At 38.9% G+C, this 19303-nt stretch overlaps 1 protein-coding gene across 3 annotated transcripts in view; it reads right to left on the reverse strand.

Moving 5' to 3' along the window:
* LOC125973651 (receptor tyrosine-protein kinase erbB-4) overlaps window positions 1-19303 on the reverse strand; it is a 106032-nt gene that overhangs the window by 33966 nt on the left and 52763 nt on the right. For 2 of the 3 annotated variants that reach the window (XM_049728071.2, XM_049728070.2), the window contains exons 3-6: window positions 9185-9371; window positions 3086-3217; window positions 2184-2249; window positions 138-256 (exon numbers count right to left, since the gene is read on the reverse strand). In XM_049728071.2, the coding sequence (XP_049584028.1) occupies window positions 138-256; window positions 2184-2249; window positions 3086-3217; window positions 9185-9371 (504 nt within the window). Of the gene's footprint in view, window positions 1-137; window positions 257-2183; window positions 2250-3085; window positions 3218-9184; window positions 9372-19303 lie in introns of those variants that run through there. The other variant, XM_049728073.2, reaches the window with a different exon arrangement.

Consider the following 19303-nt stretch of genomic DNA (forward strand, 5'->3'; position numbering starts at 1 on the left):
AAAATACAATAACTACTATTTACAGTAAATGGTCTTGTGGTAGATTTCGAAATCCAGAGCTGTGTGCATGTATGTGTGTGTGTGTGTGTGTGTTTGTGTGCGTGTGTGTGTGCGTGTGTGTGTGTGTGTGTACTCACAAAGCAGTCAGTGTCTTTTGGACCAAAGCAGCCACCTGCACACTCACGATGGCAGCAGTCACTCACATAGGGGCCAAAACAGCGGCCATCGCACTGCACAGCACACACCGTCTTAGTTACTGTGGATATAGAAATTACATAAAGGACCCAGGAAAATCTTTAAACAGCACTCTGAGGGTTGTTTAACATGTACTCAGTCACTTTTGAATGAACTATCATTTCAGGTGTGTGGTTCAAAATAAAATGGCTGACTTTATTTTAGAATGCTTTTCAACCAAATGACCAGGACAAGACACCACGCTGATTTGAGTATTTTCTTTTATAATGAAAAACAATGCATCGCTAAAAGCATGCCCGGAAGCTTCAATTTCAATAAATTGTGGCTAACAGCATTCGTCACATCCTCCATTTTTAAAAGGTGACAAACAAATGAACTGAACAAGAGAGGTCTGATAATGTCTGTGCACCTTTGCAATGTTGACTTGATGATGATTTGATCATAATATAAAAGTCTATAAGTGAGTGTGCTTCTAAACTTTTCTCCCCCAATGACTCAATAGTGCAAATTCCCTAAACTGCCCGATAATTCTGTAATCTTGTCTTTATTGAGAGTAATTTTTCGTTCCGGGCTTGCTCGGAAAGGGTGTGGGGCTAACAATTAATTAATTGACAAACTGTTTCACACATTGTTAATTGTGTGGTCAACACCGAGCAAAGCCGACCTACAGACTCTGCGACTGTGAAGTGAAATGGGGCGAAAAATGAGGAAGCGACCTGCTGTTGCCAGACAAAGACGAAGACGCAAGCACCTGTGGTGACTTTTGGCATAACGTGGCGCACAAGTCAGTCAAAAAATAAAAAGTACAAGGAGAACCCCATATAGGCTAAAGGTTAGCCTAAATCTTCCATTTTACTGAGTACTCTTTATTTCCCAGATATGTTTATAATTACATCTGAAAATGTCAGCTCATTTTCCTTATCATTTGGCGCAGTTAAGCAAAACAGAACGAAAAGGTTGTGAGCGCAAGTAAGGCAATCAAGGATGAATCATCACATGCCTGTGTCTGGTGTGAGATAGAAAGCATGATAATGGGAAACAAGACGGACGGGCCCCCAGTGCTTATCCGCGGCTCATCTGTAACATGTTGCTAGCAGTGATCTCCAAGTTCATTCCTCATTATCTTAATGGGATCATGACCACGAGACAACTACATCAAGATCTACCCACGTTGAAAGCCCGAGATTAGGTGGTGTGACCAGAGAGATGGACGACAGATGAGAAAATGGATGTCAAGGAAAAAAGCGATCAAATAGGAGTAGCTGGGACATAAAACAAACAAAACAATGTATGGGGGTCAATTGCCACATCTGTGCTTATTTAATTTAACCTGTGGAGAGAATTGCCAAGAAAAAATGTGAAGTAAAAAGACAATAGCTGGCATTGGGATTGTCCACTGTAGAGTGCTAATCATTCACAAACAAACATAGATCTTTATATGAGGAGAGTCATGATCAGAGTTGCGTCACACCCCATAATCGTCGGGGTTATCGGAAGACCTCTTCTTACCAAGCCATTTTGAGAAATTCTTTTGTGAACAGTTTGGGAAGTCATTTTCTCTTCCTCTGTGACAATACCCAGAAGATGAACCAAAAAAAATTGTGTAACAATCAGCATTCTAGTCCACACTCCTTATCGGCTAAGTCCGAGTTCCAAAGTGGTAATCGCACATACCAGATAATAACATGCAGTTTTGTCCCCATAAAGATGCATTCACACGGAAAGTGACTGATAGGATGGGATGTTAATTGAATACAGTGATGAGAAGAGATGACAGCAGGCACACACTCTATGATAATCTCAACTTTTTGGGGTGCGACTGCACAGACTAGTAATGGTATCTGAATAAACTACTCATTTAAGAATCAGTAAGTGTTATGGCAGCAAAACACAGCCCGAGATGTCTGAACGAGAAATGCAAACAAAACATTCTTTTCAAAAGTGACTTGGAGTAATTCTAATTAATTTATTATGATTAAATAACTCACAGGTTTGACACTGATCTTGTTTAGGTCCCCAGCAACGACCATTACAGGATCGATGGCACTTCTGACCTGCAAAAAAATACGGAATACTCATGATTAGTTTTCTTGACAAAACACACCAAAAAAACCTCTACACATCACACAGAAGTAAAAAAACAAAACAAAAAAAACCCGTCATACTTTTCAAACTTTACTCAGTGCAAATTTGGCTGGTTTTGGAGAGCTTAATTGACTGTCTGGTAATTGAGTGAGAGGGAAGTGAGCCTGTATAAGTGCAAGAGTGCTGTCCTCTGTCCATCAGCCTCTCCAGATGAGAGCTATTAGCGCCGAGATTTACTCTCATACCCAACATAAGTCTCCATTTTCCGCCTTTCCACTGCATACTTTCATTCTCCATCTACCCTCCCTAATGCATCGCCACACCATGGTTCTCTTTCACTTTATGCCCAACATTGTCGTATACATTTCTCTAGCCTATTGCTATTTTTTCTCCCTCCTCCTTCGGCCTGACTCCCTCTAGCGTGTTGACAGATCTCAAGAAGAGGTGGACTGCATTTAAAGCGGCGCAGAAAAACAAATGACAAAATGACAGCGTGCTCTGAGTTGTTGCCTCAGAATCTGTCGGCCTGTGAAATCAAATCAGACCAGATTTCATTTAAAGCTCAAGATTTGATCTCTCTCATCTAATAAATTCTTAGTGACTCACAATAAACATGTCCCGGTACTACCCTCATATTTTGCAGTGATCTTTAAACAGTCCCTGAAGATTGCGTTGCTGAGTTCGCTTCCAAACTAGGAAGGGCAAGTAAGACATGTTGTGCAGATGTCAAGCTTAATGGAAATAAAAAAGTGAAACAAAATAATAAAATTCCGGTTCAGTTCAATTTGCGTATTTTGATACTCACATGTGGTACTACTGTTTGTGGGCACAACCACGGGATAGACACCTGAGTTCTTGACAATGTCCTGCCAATGAATGGTGTCCGCGTGACACAGGAAGTTGTTTTGGTGAACATAGACACCTCCACTTAGGATCTCTGTAAAGATCAAAGAGGAAAAAAAATCAATTAGTTGGAGCCAACAATGGATCATATGCTCCTTCAATGTCATACTTGAAGTATTAAAAGAAAATTTAAATTAAAAATAAAATATGCATAATGTCTCCTGTGCCATCTGAGATGAATAATGGACACAATCATATTACATAACACGCTATGAAAAACATGTAGAACTCAGTCAGGGTTTATTTTTATTAACCATTAAGTGCAATTTGTGGCCAGGGGAAATCAATTGTTCAATTCTACAGCATTAATGATTGTTTTGGGCAAAAAAACAGTTTGGTTTGTTGATGTACTGTAGCTAAAGTGTTTATTATCAAGCGCTTGTAGTGAAAAATAAAATCTGTACTCATTTGTGAATACGACGAACAGGAAAAATAATGGACAACAACGCAGTGCATGACTACTGGAGGAAAACAATAAGAAATTCAGGGAGGCAGAACGAATGCATGCGGGCACTTATATCGGCGGTAAGCGTCTGCTGTGAGTGTTTCTCTGTGTTTTATTATTGCAGCGGGGGGATGAATATGATTAAGAATGCGAGGCAAATAATGAACCAATGATGAGGGGAAAAAAAAGAACATGTTAATGAGTCTGTGAGAATGAATAAATTAAGTCTTGAGAAGATTGTTGAAGATTTGCGTAGGAGAAACATGGGATTGTTTATTCTTGTGTTGGACAACTGGAATAATTCATATCACGGATTGGAAGTACCTCGTGTGACTACCATTAATTCTGCTCTCAAATGTATTTTTCTTAATAAGGATGCCAATGACTTTCAAAAGGAAACCCAGCAAAAAAATACTCAAAAGTACATACTAGACATAAATCATTCACTTTGTGTAATCCGAAACTTTGAATATGCTTTGATACCACTAAGATTGATTCTTAAACCTTTTGGTATTTTGTGTATACAATATCTTGCCAGAATGGAAAGCAGTGATATCGATTAACAGAAGCACACAAGTGATCACAAAATGTGCATATGCTGCAAAATATCAGATTGGTGTCAAGTTTTAGACGCAAGTAATTGTAATACATACACTGCTATAATACATTGAATCATTTAAACCTTTATATTACATTAAAGGATTTTTTTTTTCCAGATCAATTGTCACGGGAGGGTGGATGATAGGCGGGCAATTTAGGGATTATAGTATTAAACCGAAGCAAGGCTGCACATCCGCTTAAAGATGAGGAGACCACCCCCCCATCCTCAAGAAAAAAGAAAAACAAAACAGTAAATTATGACAGTATGGTTGTGAGATATACAATAGGATTGCGTCCTTGCTTGCTTTCTTTAATCTTAAATTGGTATAAAACCTTGGTGAGCTGTGTTTTATGGAAAAGCAGAAGGCCTATACACTGATAAGATAAATCTCTGCGAAAGAATGGAAAACAAAAGAAAATAAATGGAGACAAAAAGACAGGAAAGAGAATATTATCAAGGCAGTCAATGATTAAAATACGAGCAAAAAAGACCTTCAGGTGAAACGGCAGAGGGCCATTTAGCTTATCAGGGCTGATGTGTGATCAGCCTAATGCTTGAATAAAAATGAGCCTGTCTCCAAAATAAGCAAAATTAAACAGCAGAAGTCAAAGACACAAGGCTGGAGAAAGGAGAAAGCACGTAGGTAAAATAAAGAACACCAAATTAGTTGTTTGCAAAGGCTGTTAGCATGTGCTTGACTAAGGCGACAACAAGTCAGATGGTTAGACCAGAGGGCAAGAATCAATAACAACCAAGTAGAGTCTTATAAAAAGAAAAGAAGGTACTGATCATCTTGATAGAGCAGGTCAAATGATAAATTGAACAGGATTGAAGACAAGGTCTGAAAATGAAGACAACAATTTATTGACCTTAGATACAGCTGAACAGGGAAACGGACAACTGCATTTCTGTGGGTATTGTGGAACATTTTGACCTCAACTATCAAGTTTCTCATGACTGACATCCCAACTAAACATAGATATTTGACGTGTACCTGCAGCAAATGATCAATATCATGTCCTTAAAAAAAAAAAAAAAAAAAAGCACTGGAAAAAAATCTATAATGTACGTATGTAGGTGTCAAACTCAAGGCCCGGGGGTCAGATACGGCCCGTCACATGATTTTATCTGGCCCGCGAAGACAAATTGTGCATTGACTTCATGTGTCAATGCTAAAATTGAAAATTGTCTTCATTTTTAAAAACTACAGATATTGCTAGCAATTTTTATTACCATGCATCTTTTTATAATATTTGAACAATTTTTCTAGTGTCTGATTCTGATTCTGAAAATGGCCAAATTCTGAGTTAAGTGTATTTTTTAAGGGACAATGGCATAGATCAGTAAAATTACTAACAATGAACTAAAAAAACAAACAAAATATGGATTTCAAGCAGATAATGGTGTCTGAAAATGAATTATGATCATGCTTGGTGTTGCATGCAGTAACACCCTTTCTATCCCTGTGGAAAGCTGAGATGCACACGAGAGTCCTTTTCATGTTCCATTACCCACCACTGCTCCCATCAATATGTGCTCCACTAACCAAAGACTCCAGGCTCAGAGGGAATAAAAATATGTACATTATATCAATTATTAAGGTGCCAGAGGCTAGTCTAGGGTCGGCGGGTGAGAAGTCCAAGTGCATTCATTGCGGCTATTTAACTTGTGTGATGATTATAGTTTGGAAATTAATGGTTAATATTGAAAACGTGAAGGGGTTTCGTGAGCAATCATTCCCTCATTTATGCCTGATATTTTTATGGCGCCCATTAGATTAGAACAAAATTGATCCCGAAGGAAAGTCTGTTAATTAAATTACTCCTAATTTGGATTTACACAAATATTTAGTGTTTATAAACCAATTTATGCCAATTTCTACTTAGAAGTGGCAGAAAAAAAAACGTTTCAAGGAATGTATCACTTGTTTCACATTTATCAGCAAACCACCTTCTATCTCTAGCCTCAGTATCTCCATCACAGAGCGGCATTACTGAGGAATCAATTGATAGAAAGCACAAGTGATGGCCAGTTTTGGACTTCAATTTAACACTCGCTTCTTCAAGATTCACATTAAGGGACTTGCAAATGTGACAATATGAATGTCGTCCTTCAAAAAGAATGTCCCGCTTTCACCCTTCCTGAAGAAGTGAAATATTGAGTGTGACATGGGAGTAATTGCATGGGAAGTAATCAATTAGTCAGACAATTGAAGGAGACCTGAGGTCTGTGTGCTGCCAGGCAAACGGCTCAACTGAATTCTGCTAATGCACACTGAGCTCAACTTGATTCCGTTGGCGTAATTGCTCTTTTTTTTTTTTCTTCTCTTAGTAGATACTGAATGGTTGGAGATCAGAAGGTGGTAGCAATTAAATGCCCTTTCCTCAGATGCACATGGCCACAGGACTCAAATTGTCCTATTTCACCTTGACCATCCATCCGTTGTCTTGCCCATCATTTAGCTTTACGTTCCTCATTGACCCTGTGACTCTTAAATGAGCCGAATACCAGCAGTTCTTTATTTATAAATTCAGAGTATTCATCAGGCGCACTTTACATGTCGGAAACAAATATAAGCATAACATTGCTTGTTCTTCACGCAAGGTATCGATATGGAAAATCAGGAGCATGAAGTGAAACAAATGAGGGACTGAGAGCCAAAAGGAGAGTGAGAAGAAATGAAAGTGAGACAGTAAATGAGACAAATAAAGAAAGAGCAGATGGGCCATGAAGAAGTGGATAATGCCTTTGGCGTATACTGCGGGCTTCTGTACATGCGTGCAATGAGAGAAGATCATTCAGCAGATGGGGCCTCAGTTTGGAAGTTTCATTTTTGGACAGACGCAGTGCAGGCGTAGAGGCGTTTAGAAAGATGAATCAACAACATTGAACAAACAAGAAAGAAGATATTGTAGCTAAAATGAGTACGGGGGGGGTGCAAATTGTGTTCAATCAGAAAACTGATTTGAGGTTTTTTTTTTTTTTAGTCGGGCTCTGAAAGTATTCTTCGACGGGGTTCATGTTTATTTGAAAACACACAATTTCACATTGTTTACATTTAAGGTAAGATTGTTTGTAAGATCCTAAATATTGAATAAACACCCTCAACTTTGATTTCTAATTCACTTTGTGTTCACAGAACATCCCCAAACTGTTTTCCTAACATTTTTTGCGCTTAAGTTGGCTAAGCTTGATTGAAAGGTGCATCGGAGGGAGTCCTATCCTCAGCCAGGGGACCTCCTCTACCCCATCCTTTAGCCCCCACCCCCCTCAAGTCCGCAGAGTCTATTCACAGCACTCAGCGAGGAAGCCGGGAAAATCAATAAGTGCACTGCTACAATACACTAGCGACAAATTGATTTCATCCAAGGCAATTTCAAACCAAGCAAAATGCACGTGGATTTCATCACCAGGGGGTTATTTTACACCACCTTCCCCCCGATTAGCACTTATGTGGTTAATATATTTAATCCTCTTATATATGTTATATTGTACATCGATTCTATCGACCTCTTTCACCATCTCCTGGGAGCAACTGGCAGTTGAACAATGAACTAATTTGACAGCAAAGTCAAAGCCTCTGTGATAAATGAGACAGCTGACCCAAAGCCGCCAAAGCACTTGAGGGTAAAAAAAAAAAAGTTTTGAACTTTGCTGTAAGATGTCAAATAGTCGATCGACCCTCATGATTCAAACACGGAGAGTGGCTTTGGCATAACAAGTGAGCTGGTGGCTGAGCGAGAAGAATGGTTGTCAAGAGAATGACAATTAGACCTCAAGTTTGGAAGTGAGTCACAACATTTTATCTGGATTTTATTTTAGTTAATTCAATGCTAACAATATTTTTGCTGAGACTCATTTTATTTATATTTTATTTATAATAATAATAATAATAATAATAATAATAATAATTATTATTATTATAATAATAATAATAATAATAATAATAATAATAATAATAATAATTATTATTATTATTATTATTATTATTATTACTATATTTATTTTTCATTTTATTATTAAGAGCTGACAGTTAAGAAGTTGAATATTATTTTTGTTTAATTTGAGAAAAATAAAATAAAATAAGTCCCAATCTCTGCTGTTGACTGGTCATTCCACAATTGCTGATTTAATTGAAATTACTGCTTAAACTAAAGAAAAGTGTTTTTTATTATACTGTATTGACAAAAAAAAAACAAAATTGATCCGAATAAAAAAAACCTCAACTGTGAAGATGAACAGTGATAGAGACTCAGCAGACTCAGACTGCGGCTGTTATGCACAACTTCCCTTGCACATAATGGCTGGAGGCCACGGATGGCGCATCAAACAGCGGCCTTTCACAAAGTCCAGCCTGAACTCCCCAAGCACTATAGCATCAGCCTGGCACTATAATAAAACGGACCATCTTGGAAAAATAAAGCTGCCAGTGGTGGTATAAAAAAATAAATTCCCAAAGTATAGTGCAAACAACATGTAAGAAGAAATCCAAGTTAGAATATAATACACAAGCTCATACGAAAGTTCCACGAACAACTGCTGCATGCTCTGCTGTTTCTTCGGGCTAAAAGAAAGGCGTGAAATACTCACTAATGATTACTGATCAATTTTCCAGTCGTGGTCACCACCCCCCAAGAAAAAAGAAAAGAAAAAATAGATCTTTCACGACCACCAACAGTGTAAATAAAATTTTTTGATTCACTGTTTGGCAACTGCTTTATCAACTTTGCCCTGAGGTTCGAGATACTTTCCAATTTGTCAAGAGCTTTATTTCTTTCTGGCTTTTGGGCTCAGAATGCCTAAAGGAAATCCATCAACAAAAATGTCCATTGTTCAAAAGGACACCGAGTCACCTACAGGTCTCCAAATCAGCGTTCATAGTCTACTAAATGAATGAAAAATAAATTACAGACACTTTAACATTCTTACACCTAAACCAGCCAAATGTCACTCACCTGTGAGGTTCCTCAGACCCAACTGACGCAGTCCAAAGTTTCCATCATGTCTGTAGTTGAGGAAGATGGCAAGCGAGTAGTGGTCCTCATACAACTTTGTCCCTCGGATGATACGCAAGTTCTCCAACGGCAAGTAGTCAAACTGGTTCAGAGCCACCAGGACATAGCCAGTCACTTCTCGGATCGACTGGAAACACAACGATGGCATCTGTTAGTAAATCTTAAAAATGAAAAGAAATAAAATCGGAAGTGATCAAACAAGGGTCGTCAATGTCCTCTCAGTGAAGACCCTTTCGCTTCTCCTCATTTGCTGGATACATTTATTTACATTTCTTTTAATCAAAAGAAACAGATCGATATTTTTCTTTGATTATATTTCTGTATGTTAAAGGCTTGTGCATGTGGTATTCCCCTTGGGCTGACTTGGAGTCTACCCTAGATTGAGCTTTTGCCAACTCGCTGTCTGGGCTGTTTTCTTTCACTGTGTTAAGGCCTCTTGCAGGTTAATAGACTCAGAGTGGCGTTCTGCCAGTTGCCTTTGCAATTAGATGTGCTCCTTTGGCCCAATCTGTCTCATTCCTGGACCTGATTCAAATTCCTCTTTTGTTATTGTTGTCTTTTTTTTTTTGTATAAATGTTCAATTATTTAACAGGAAGAATAATTTAATTTAAATAGTGTTGCAATTTGCCCACCCACATTGATTTTAGTCTCAGATGCTTCATCTTATATTGACTTGTTTCATTCTATTTTTAATTTTTGTCCAACTTTTATGAAAACAGGTAAATAAAAACTGGATCTTTTTGATGCCTCAAGCCATCCATTTGAAAACCAAACAATATTTAAATAACCATATGGCTTGAGAAAATGGTTACGAGTGCAGAATGGAGACAATGAAGTAGTGGCTAAATGGAGAACGGGAGGTGTATGCATCATATCAATGACAGCATGTGCCTCCGAGGTCACTCCCAACATATTCAATCATGCCAGTGAGTTGAATCAGAGCATTTGAAGATTTGCTCCAGGGTTGGAGAACGCACAGCAACACTAGCAGCAGCACAGGGTTCACTGCTCATGTCTCATACGAGGGCCAGCAGGGCAGGCATTACTTCACACTTTAAATGTCATTTAGGACCGAGTCTAATGTCTGCGGTGACTTTGGCGAAAAAGCCACCGAGAAGAACCCGATGTTGAATAAATCAAAGCGACAGGCTGTGCACTCTTTTCTCCCATCCGCCATCACGGTTGCTGTCACTAATAGACAGGCGGTCGGATACATCTTTCCACGCTGGTCTGCTGATTATCAACAAGTGTGTGTCTGTGTGAAATGTTATTGCAGCTGATGCACAAAGCTGATATGAGGAGGCCCCGAACCTAGCGGCATAATCATAGTGGCTGACAGCTGTCAGAGAGCATGGCCATCCGCCAACAATAACTAAGTAGCGGCTGCAGCTCTGGTATCATTGGTATTAATCGGAACAGACGGTCCCGAGTCTGGTGACTGGATGTGGATTCTGTTGAAACAATGACCCCAAATATGTTTAACTGCAGCGGCAGGGTCTGATAGCTTTATGGGGGACTGAAAGGTTTGGCAAGTTGACACAAACTGAGTTGAAGTCTTTCACTTTGTTTAGTGATAAAAAACAAGAGAATTTGTAGGAAAGTAGTACACATTACAATATTATGGTTATATGCAGGAAGAAGTTGCTTTGTCTATGAGGACTTGGTTATAAAGACCTAAGAGCCAGAAGATAGATTATTAAAGAGATGGATAGTTTCTAGTTTGCTTCTTAAGCACGGAGGAAAAAAAATAAATAAAAGAAAATTAAAGAGTGCTCATTAAATTTACCCTCAAGGCATAAAAAGGGGGCAGCGATGCGGCCCAGTACACAGCTTTATGGGAATAAAAACACTGCACTTGGCAAAGGGTACACAACTTGTTTTTCATCTTGCAGATGTTTTCATAAGAATTTAGCAAGGAATCCAACAAAAAGTCGACTAACAAATTACTGATGTCAGATTGTGATAATATTGATATTTAACTGCCATCCTGAAACAAAAAGCAATACACTATATTCAGTAAATGGATATTCTATCACACCCCTAGAAGCTACTGAAATAAAATAAACGGAAAATTGGAAGGATTACTAATGACCCAGAGGGGATTTTCTAAGCTATAGTTCAGACATCATATTGATAGCTCATTCAGGAATACTGCCCACTTATCCAAATTGGAACATTTTTACTAAAATGTAGTCATGTAACTGCTGGGGCCTGTTCGACAATTCACATTCACCCTATTGGGAGGGACGGCTGCTCAACACAGAGAGACAACCTACAATTCTAAGTTGACAGACTAAGAAAAGCTCCAAGTTCAGTGACACTGCCTGGGGAACTGTTCTATATTCTTTCCATTTAAATCTACTAGAAAAAAAGCAAAGAGTGTCGCACAGCAGTACTGTCATGAAATTTTGCTACCTCAATATGGGCGGTAAGTAAAGTAAGACGACTATTATTTCAGGCCATGATTTTTTTTTTTGTTAGCATTTGTCTATTATCGGACTTAACACAGAGGCCAGCTGTTTATGTTCAAGAGTAGACTTGCACGGAATGATAAAAAATGTGCTAGTGCTAAATTTGCATGCAGTAAAGTACTTGCTAAATATAACATCACATGCCTTGAATGTCCTGAATTTATATATTTGCCTTGTTGTATGATCTTGTAGAAGCACATGTTTGCACTTAAGCCGATATACAGTATGTGGCACTATTGCATATTTTAAAACATACTGTAACAGTAAACGGTGAAGTATGCAACAGCAGAATGTTGACACGGTGTCGAAAGTCAGCCATGCATTCACCTCACACACACACGCACACCAAAAGTCCCAGTAACAGTGAACAAAAGAGACAGCGGGAGCCAGATTCGCTAGATTAAAAGGGATTTCTCCCTCTTCCTTCTCCCAAGGCCGGAGCATTTGTGAACGGAAGTGTGGCGGCGGAACAAACCCCTCACTTGAGTTACTGAGACGTGCCCAGTTTTGAAATGGAATCCCCCAATCCCCAACTTGGAAATGGGATGGAGAAGGAGGGAGGTTTGCTGGAGTCAGCAAAGTGAAGAAGGTGAAAGGATGATGAAATAGATAGAGGGATAGAGAGCGCAGGGTGATCAGTCAAATGAATCCGAGTCCACGTGGATTTGAAGATGGAATTAAAAAAGCAAATGTCGGTTTGCATCTTAAAGAGGAATTGCTGAATGAGGTGAACGATGGCTGGAAGTCTAAAGACACAATCAGCATCTCCACAAGGTTCTGTTTAGGGATGCAACTAAAGATTAATCGATTAATTAGATCATTCACTAAAAACCATCAATCCATCCATTATCCAAATTGTTTTATCCTCACAAGGTGTTGTACTCATTTTTTTTCCTTTTTTTTTTTAACATTTACATAAAAATATACTTCTTAGAACCTCTGCAAAGGAAAACCGCGATTTCAAGAATTTTGTTGAAATAGCAACTGAAACACCAGCACATTTTAATACAGCTCTTGCAAAGGATGCCTTGATATTATATAAAAGTACTGTACAATTACATCAATCACCATTAGTGGATAGAACTCGCAAGTGCTTAAGACAGCAATATGCAGTGTTGCAGATTCAGAAGTAAGAAAGACGGAAAGCTGCAAGATCTCACTCCAAGTTTAATGGATCTCGGGTCCGCATTTATTTAGACAATACCGAGCGTCTGATATTTTTTCTGGAGCTGCAGTTGTCACTTTATGGATTGCGATGCCAGATAGCAAGCACCATTAATTTTAGCCTCAATTTGTCTCGCGCATCCCACCTTGAAGAAAGAGATGAAGACTGATATCGAGATTGAACAGAGTAGAGACACCACTTCCCATGAGGAAGACTTACAGCTCCATCAGAGCACTTGTAATGAGTGGACCCCTGTTGGGAATTCTACAAATAGACTAATTTGTAATTGATTCAGTGCATTAATTACCGTCCCGGTTATGCCTGTGTCATGGTTAATATTGCGGCAATCTGACGAGGCTAGGAGGCCCCTCTGCAGTGGGACCATTCGGGTGAAGCAGCCATTATTCAATTATGCCCCACATATCGGCAACCAGGCAAGTCTTAATCCGTGAGTAATCACTTTCCTGCACTGCCTAACTACAAGCTGATGTGAGGGAGGGGGCAGTGGCGTGGACCATGTAGCCCCTGGTTAGGTCTTTAATCAGGCTTGAGAATCAAATCCCATCGGAGTTTTGATTGTACTACCTTTAGAGAAGAGAGATGGCAGAATGGAGGTTTTGCATTTTTAAATAATTTACTGATCAGTATTTTGGGGCTATGCATGCAAGCGTTCCAATTTGCTGCCAGAATTTTCTTTGAAAAAATGCAAACCTGAGACACACATCCGCCCCTCAAGATGCAAAAACACAATATACACAACACATTTTCATCTTGGCGAACAGTATCTGCTTTAATTCTGAATGTTTTTTCGTCGCTGCTGATTTTGTGAGATATAGAATGTTGAGCTATTTGTCTCATAATGGTTTTATTTCGAGGGGATAGTAGCTGTACGGCATATATATTCTTTGCTTCTTTCATAGAACATTTGTTGACATAAGCAAGGACCTAATATTAAAAAAAAAAACAGAATTGACAATATTGCCTTTTTTTGGTCACAGTGTCCTACTAACAAACAATTGGACCCAACACAACAACAAAAACGACAGCAATTTTTCTCAGAACAATGCCACTATTTCCTGCCCCTTTCTTCAGATTTCACCATGGGACTTGTAAAACGTCCCGAGGCTATGTTAAATAATCTATAGCCCCCTTTATTGAGAACATTTACCTTCTATGTGGACAGGGTAATTTTCCACAGATACAGGGAACACACTCATTTACAAACGGAGGTACACCTGTCGGCAGGAGAGTATGAAACAGTTGAATCGTGCTTCAACACAAGACAGATGTTGGTGAAATGCTGCAATTCCAACACTGGATTGAAAAAGGGTTGTTGTTTGTTTTTCAAAGGACTCTTTGATTTGCAGCACAACATCTTGGAAATCAGTCATGGGTAGCTCTGAGGAAAGAATACACCGCCTTGGTTGGAATTAATTTTTAGTCATGGTATCTTCTTGGAAGGATGCCAACAAGATCCCTAAACATGCTTTGCTACAATTCTGTGAGAACATGACAGAAGGAAATGAACTAAAGTCAATGAATTTGAATTCCTGTCACACTAGGAGCGTATTTGACTGTGCCTAAAAAAACCCTATCAAATTGTTAGTCTAGTCAGACACCTTTGTGCAGGTCTGATAGCCACATTAAACTCTGAGCCCTTCAGTCCTCGCCTGAGAATCTGTGTGAAACTCTTAACTGTTGCATCGGGAGGGCTACCATAGCAACACAATAGCCTTAACTACATTATTAGCTTATAAAGTTTGATAGGCCTCTCTGCATTATAAATTTAAGAGACAGAGGAAGAAGCAGTGGGTCTGTTAAGATGAAACATTAGTTTAGGAATGTAAGGGGGGGAAAAAAAGCACATTCATAAATTATTGTATAATGTTGACATTATGGATGATACAGATTAATGATTCATAATGTTTGTTAATTATATGAATATTTCCACTATTCTCAGGTTGACTGTATAGGCTGGTGGACCGAGTGTTGTCTATGGCCTCTTCGTGTAATCACAGAGGAACTCTCTAAAATTGGACAAGAAGGTCTTGCTCTCTCCCCAGGGAACCAAAGATTCTGTTCTCTGACCCAATTGGCTGCCCTCACGCCTCGGAGTCATGTGCCCCATTGTGCCTCATTTGGCTGCCAATGCCATCAGCATTTGTTAAGAAGGAAAACAAACTAAATACAGCCAATCATGTTTCAATAATAAATCTTTTGCATTTTTTGTCTGCTGGACGTCAGTGACTCGCCCGGATGTGGTTTCGGTACTAAAAGTGGTCATAACGAAAACATGCTTAGCCATTCCTCAGCTAGATTTTACAATTCCACAACATAAGCTGTGGGTGTTGTCATCTTTTTTATGCTCATTGTTGAGTAGATGGAAAATGGGTGTAAAAAAATATATGAATATTTTAATTGTTCAAATGGACATTTCCTGTACAAGGATTTTACAGCCAGAAGCGGGAGCAGTAGACCATTCCTTGTGGTATTGTGTCCTTAGGATATGATTTATTTACGTGATTCGGGCTAAATCGTTATATTGTGCATCTTCTCATTTGGTTTGAGTTTTCCCCACACACATAGTCAAGGGTTATGTCACATTTTTACTCCCCTCATCTGAATAAAATGTTTGTGAATTGAGTGATATATATAGTATAACGTGAATGGAGTTCTAGGATAACAGCTGCAATTATGGCTGAAAATAAGGTCTTCATCTCCATGTTTTATTCCAGTCTTCCTTTTTAATCACATTCTTTATCTTTTCTTGTCACCAACAGACAATAAGATATCATGAGCATAATTTCGTATAATCAGCTCCAACCGATGTTTTTCATCCAATTGAAGGAGGACTCACCGGCAGGAACGACAACATAAAAGCTTCTCGTGTCTTCTGTTCTAATACAAAGCTTTTTGTCTTCTTTTGTGGTACTTTGGAGATGACACAATTCTTTAGTCGGAAGACAGAGCGTGCCAACAATGGTTTCTTTTTCCCGCAGAGGTCTCGTACGACTTTTCTTATCTTTGAAACTACCGGGAAATGAGTTTCATAGTCTCCAAGTTAATTTGGCTTTCACGGGTCAGCAATTTTCACCACAGTTGCCTCTGACACAACCCTTAACCTCACTCGCTATTAATTCCCAAAAGCCACGGGTGAGACTGCTTGAAGGCTAATCAACATTTGGCTCTTTGAGTGTGTTATTATGCACAAATTGATGGATGGCACAATTACACCCTGTGTCACTTAGCTAAATGGCTATGTAATGCTAATGAGTTTTTATCCAAACACTGAGTATTTAGTAATAGTAAAGAGAGAGGAGAAAGCTCCATGTGGGGTGTAGGAAGAAAAGAAAAATGAATGCATTACGGGGCGCTTGGGGATTTCCAACATGATAATTTGGTGGAATTTAGCTAAAGTGACAGGTGTGAAATATTTTTATTTAGATTGTATTCGTAAATCACTTTCACTCATTCATTTTCACAACTAAAACATTTAAGAATGTATGAAAAAAAATGTGTCAGGTGTATATGCAGCATGAATCACTTTCACATTCAAGCTTTGTTGGGAAAACATTTGCCCCCTGTCAAGTACCCAAAGTAGCTCCTGGTTAAACGTCCCCTTCAGCCTTCAGCTTCACCTCACTGGTGATTTCTCAATGGTCTCGCCTCCCACACCACACTGTCCTCCTTCGTGTCAAATTAAAGTGATGGAAATGAACTTGAGGGGACGCTAATTGCAGTTGTCAATCCAATGTGGGTCAGGGCTGAAAGACAGAGGCTCTCTAGCACTTCATCAGTCTTCATTAATATTGAACGAGTTTGGTGAGTAGCAGGGGGCCAACGTAATCTGCACTCATCCAACAGTGCATCAAAAATTAGGAAGATGGGGAGGGCACTACTGGTTCCTGGGGGACAAATATGCCAGTCAAGAAGTATGAAGAAAGATGTCAGAGGATGTGAATCGAGTGCAAGAGCAAATGCTCCTTCCTGGAACCTGAATTTTGAAAGTACTCGAGGATGACATTTCCCTTATGAAAGCCTCCAGATGGCCAAAACGTGATTGAAATATCTAAACTAATGAATAATTATTTTGGAATTGACATTCTTGAATAAATAAGCAGTAAATAATCTAAAACATTTTTTTTAGACTATTTATATCATTGAGATCATCAAAATACAAATCCTGCCCGATCGATCCAGGTTTTGGAAGACTTTATAGTAGTCTCAAAATCAGTGGCCTTTAACATAATCTAAAACAACTTGAAAATAAGAGAAACACAATCTCACCTACCAAGCATGAGACAGAAAAATCCAACAGAGTAGAGTTAAGTTGCTCAACAAGTTATAATAGTTCACTTATTCCTTGCTTTGGACCCCAGGAGGATAACATCTAATCGTAATATTACACTTTTCACTCTGCAGAGTGCAGTGTCATTATGTACGCGCCGTCGTGTCGTGACGAGGCAACGCCGTGCCGTGTCGACAGGGAAATATTCGATTTGGGCCCTGCGCTGATGTGACGACAGGCGGTGCATGCAAAAGGAAATGAGGTGGAAGAGTGATTTCAAAGTGACAAAACCACGTCCACACGAATGAGAAAGGTAGATACAAGCATGAGGCACCTGTGTTGTAGCTTAGCAACATTATTTTTTATTTTTTTTACCTCAAGCTACGCTGTGTGCTTCTGTTTACTGGTGCACTGGAGTGCTTCTATTGGCAACACTATGATAGCTGGATCAAGGCAAGGGCCAAGTTCACGTACGTATTTGCCACTGAGTGCCATATAAAAAGAGTGCAGCATAAGTGGGGGCCATTCTCGAGCTTTATCACTGATTCAGCCCGATGAGGGAAGAAGCACATTTCCAGTATCTAATAGTATTACAATTTGTACTTGTTATATTTACTGTATGACTCTAAAATAATACAGGTGTTAAATAATATATTGAATCTGCTAGAACTTATAATAGATGATACAATACAATATGAATTATAAAATACATACATTTAAATATTATCTGTCCTTAGTAAAAGCATGAGAACACAGCCTGGTCCAAGCTTTTTTTTTTTTTTTTTTTCTGAGCGATCCAGCTGAAATTCGGAACTAAAAAGGTGAGTACAGTTGTAATTTCCTTATTCTCATTTAAAGTGTGATAAAATGTCAAGAGCTCACTAAAATTGAAAGCGTCTGCAATAAAGCAGTTCATGATGCTGGATGGTCTCTTTCTCCTTGTTTCTAATAAGATTGCCTAATCAGTTGCTTCAGTGCTGTAAATCCAAATCGTAAGACCACTGCAGCTGTTCATTGTTGGCATTATCGCATTATTTCACAGACTTGAAATAATAACCAGGATTATTAAAATTTAACAGGACAAAAGGAAGGAGAAAAGAATGGGGGTCACAGTAAATGCTAGACCTGGACCAAATGATAATACAGTAGATTAATATTTAATATTTTTTGTGAAAATGTCACACTGATAAAAAAAAAAAAATGTTTGGTGCAGATATGAAATATACCCATGTGTCAAAATATGAATTTATTTACAACTACACAACAGTAGTGAAAAACTGGCTCATCATTGCATTAATACACAGAGAAAAATTACATGTTTACTAATGTTTGCAAGGGATGACGAATAATCTAATCTAACTGTGGCTCCCTCCTGAGACCAGCAAGGGCAAAGAGAAGGAAACATGAATATTTCATATTCCCAAGATCTGCTTTGGAGCACATGCAGAAAGTGACAAGTGGGTAAAGAGACACCCAAGTGTGAGTTTACCACTTTTGGTGTTCTGTTCATCAAACAGTGATAAATAGTGATGAAAAATTCAAATGTCACATTGGAAAATGACGAACTGTTTCATCTCTACAACCAAATACAGATGCGCATGTAAAATCATGTGATCATGACACACTGCACTATATCTAATTAACAATATGGGAAATGATTAATTCAAAAAATATCTGCAGCTAAAACTCACTATCGTGGATCTTTAACTGCATCTATTGAAAGCAGGCCGAAAACCTCAGCGCTGCAATGTAGTTCTTAATCAAAGCGTGAGCGTTGAATCATCTATTGTGGGGGTAGTTTGGAAGATGGACTCTGTTTACTGGTAAAGGCTGTTTGGAGGGGGGGGGCAAGCCATCCATCTTTGGTATATCTTTAAAAAAGGAGCCCAAGCATCAGTTTCAATCACCTTCAAGAGACAACCAGTATGTGTGCCGCTTCGCATTAGCTACTTCTCCTCTACCTCAAGGTAAGGTCTCATCCTCCCTGGGGACCCATGTTATTACTTTTTGTGGAATAATAATAATAACATTCCTAAAGATACACTGAACCTATGCCCTCCTGATCCCCTGCTGCCTGGCACCCTATCTTCTTAATTAGCATGTTCAATTAACCCAAGTTAATTGCTCACGATGA

Source organism: Syngnathus scovelli, chromosome 8 (assembly GCF_024217435.2).
Source record: "Syngnathus scovelli strain Florida chromosome 8, RoL_Ssco_1.2, whole genome shotgun sequence".
NCBI lineage: Eukaryota > Metazoa > Chordata > Actinopteri > Syngnathiformes > Syngnathidae > Syngnathus > Syngnathus scovelli.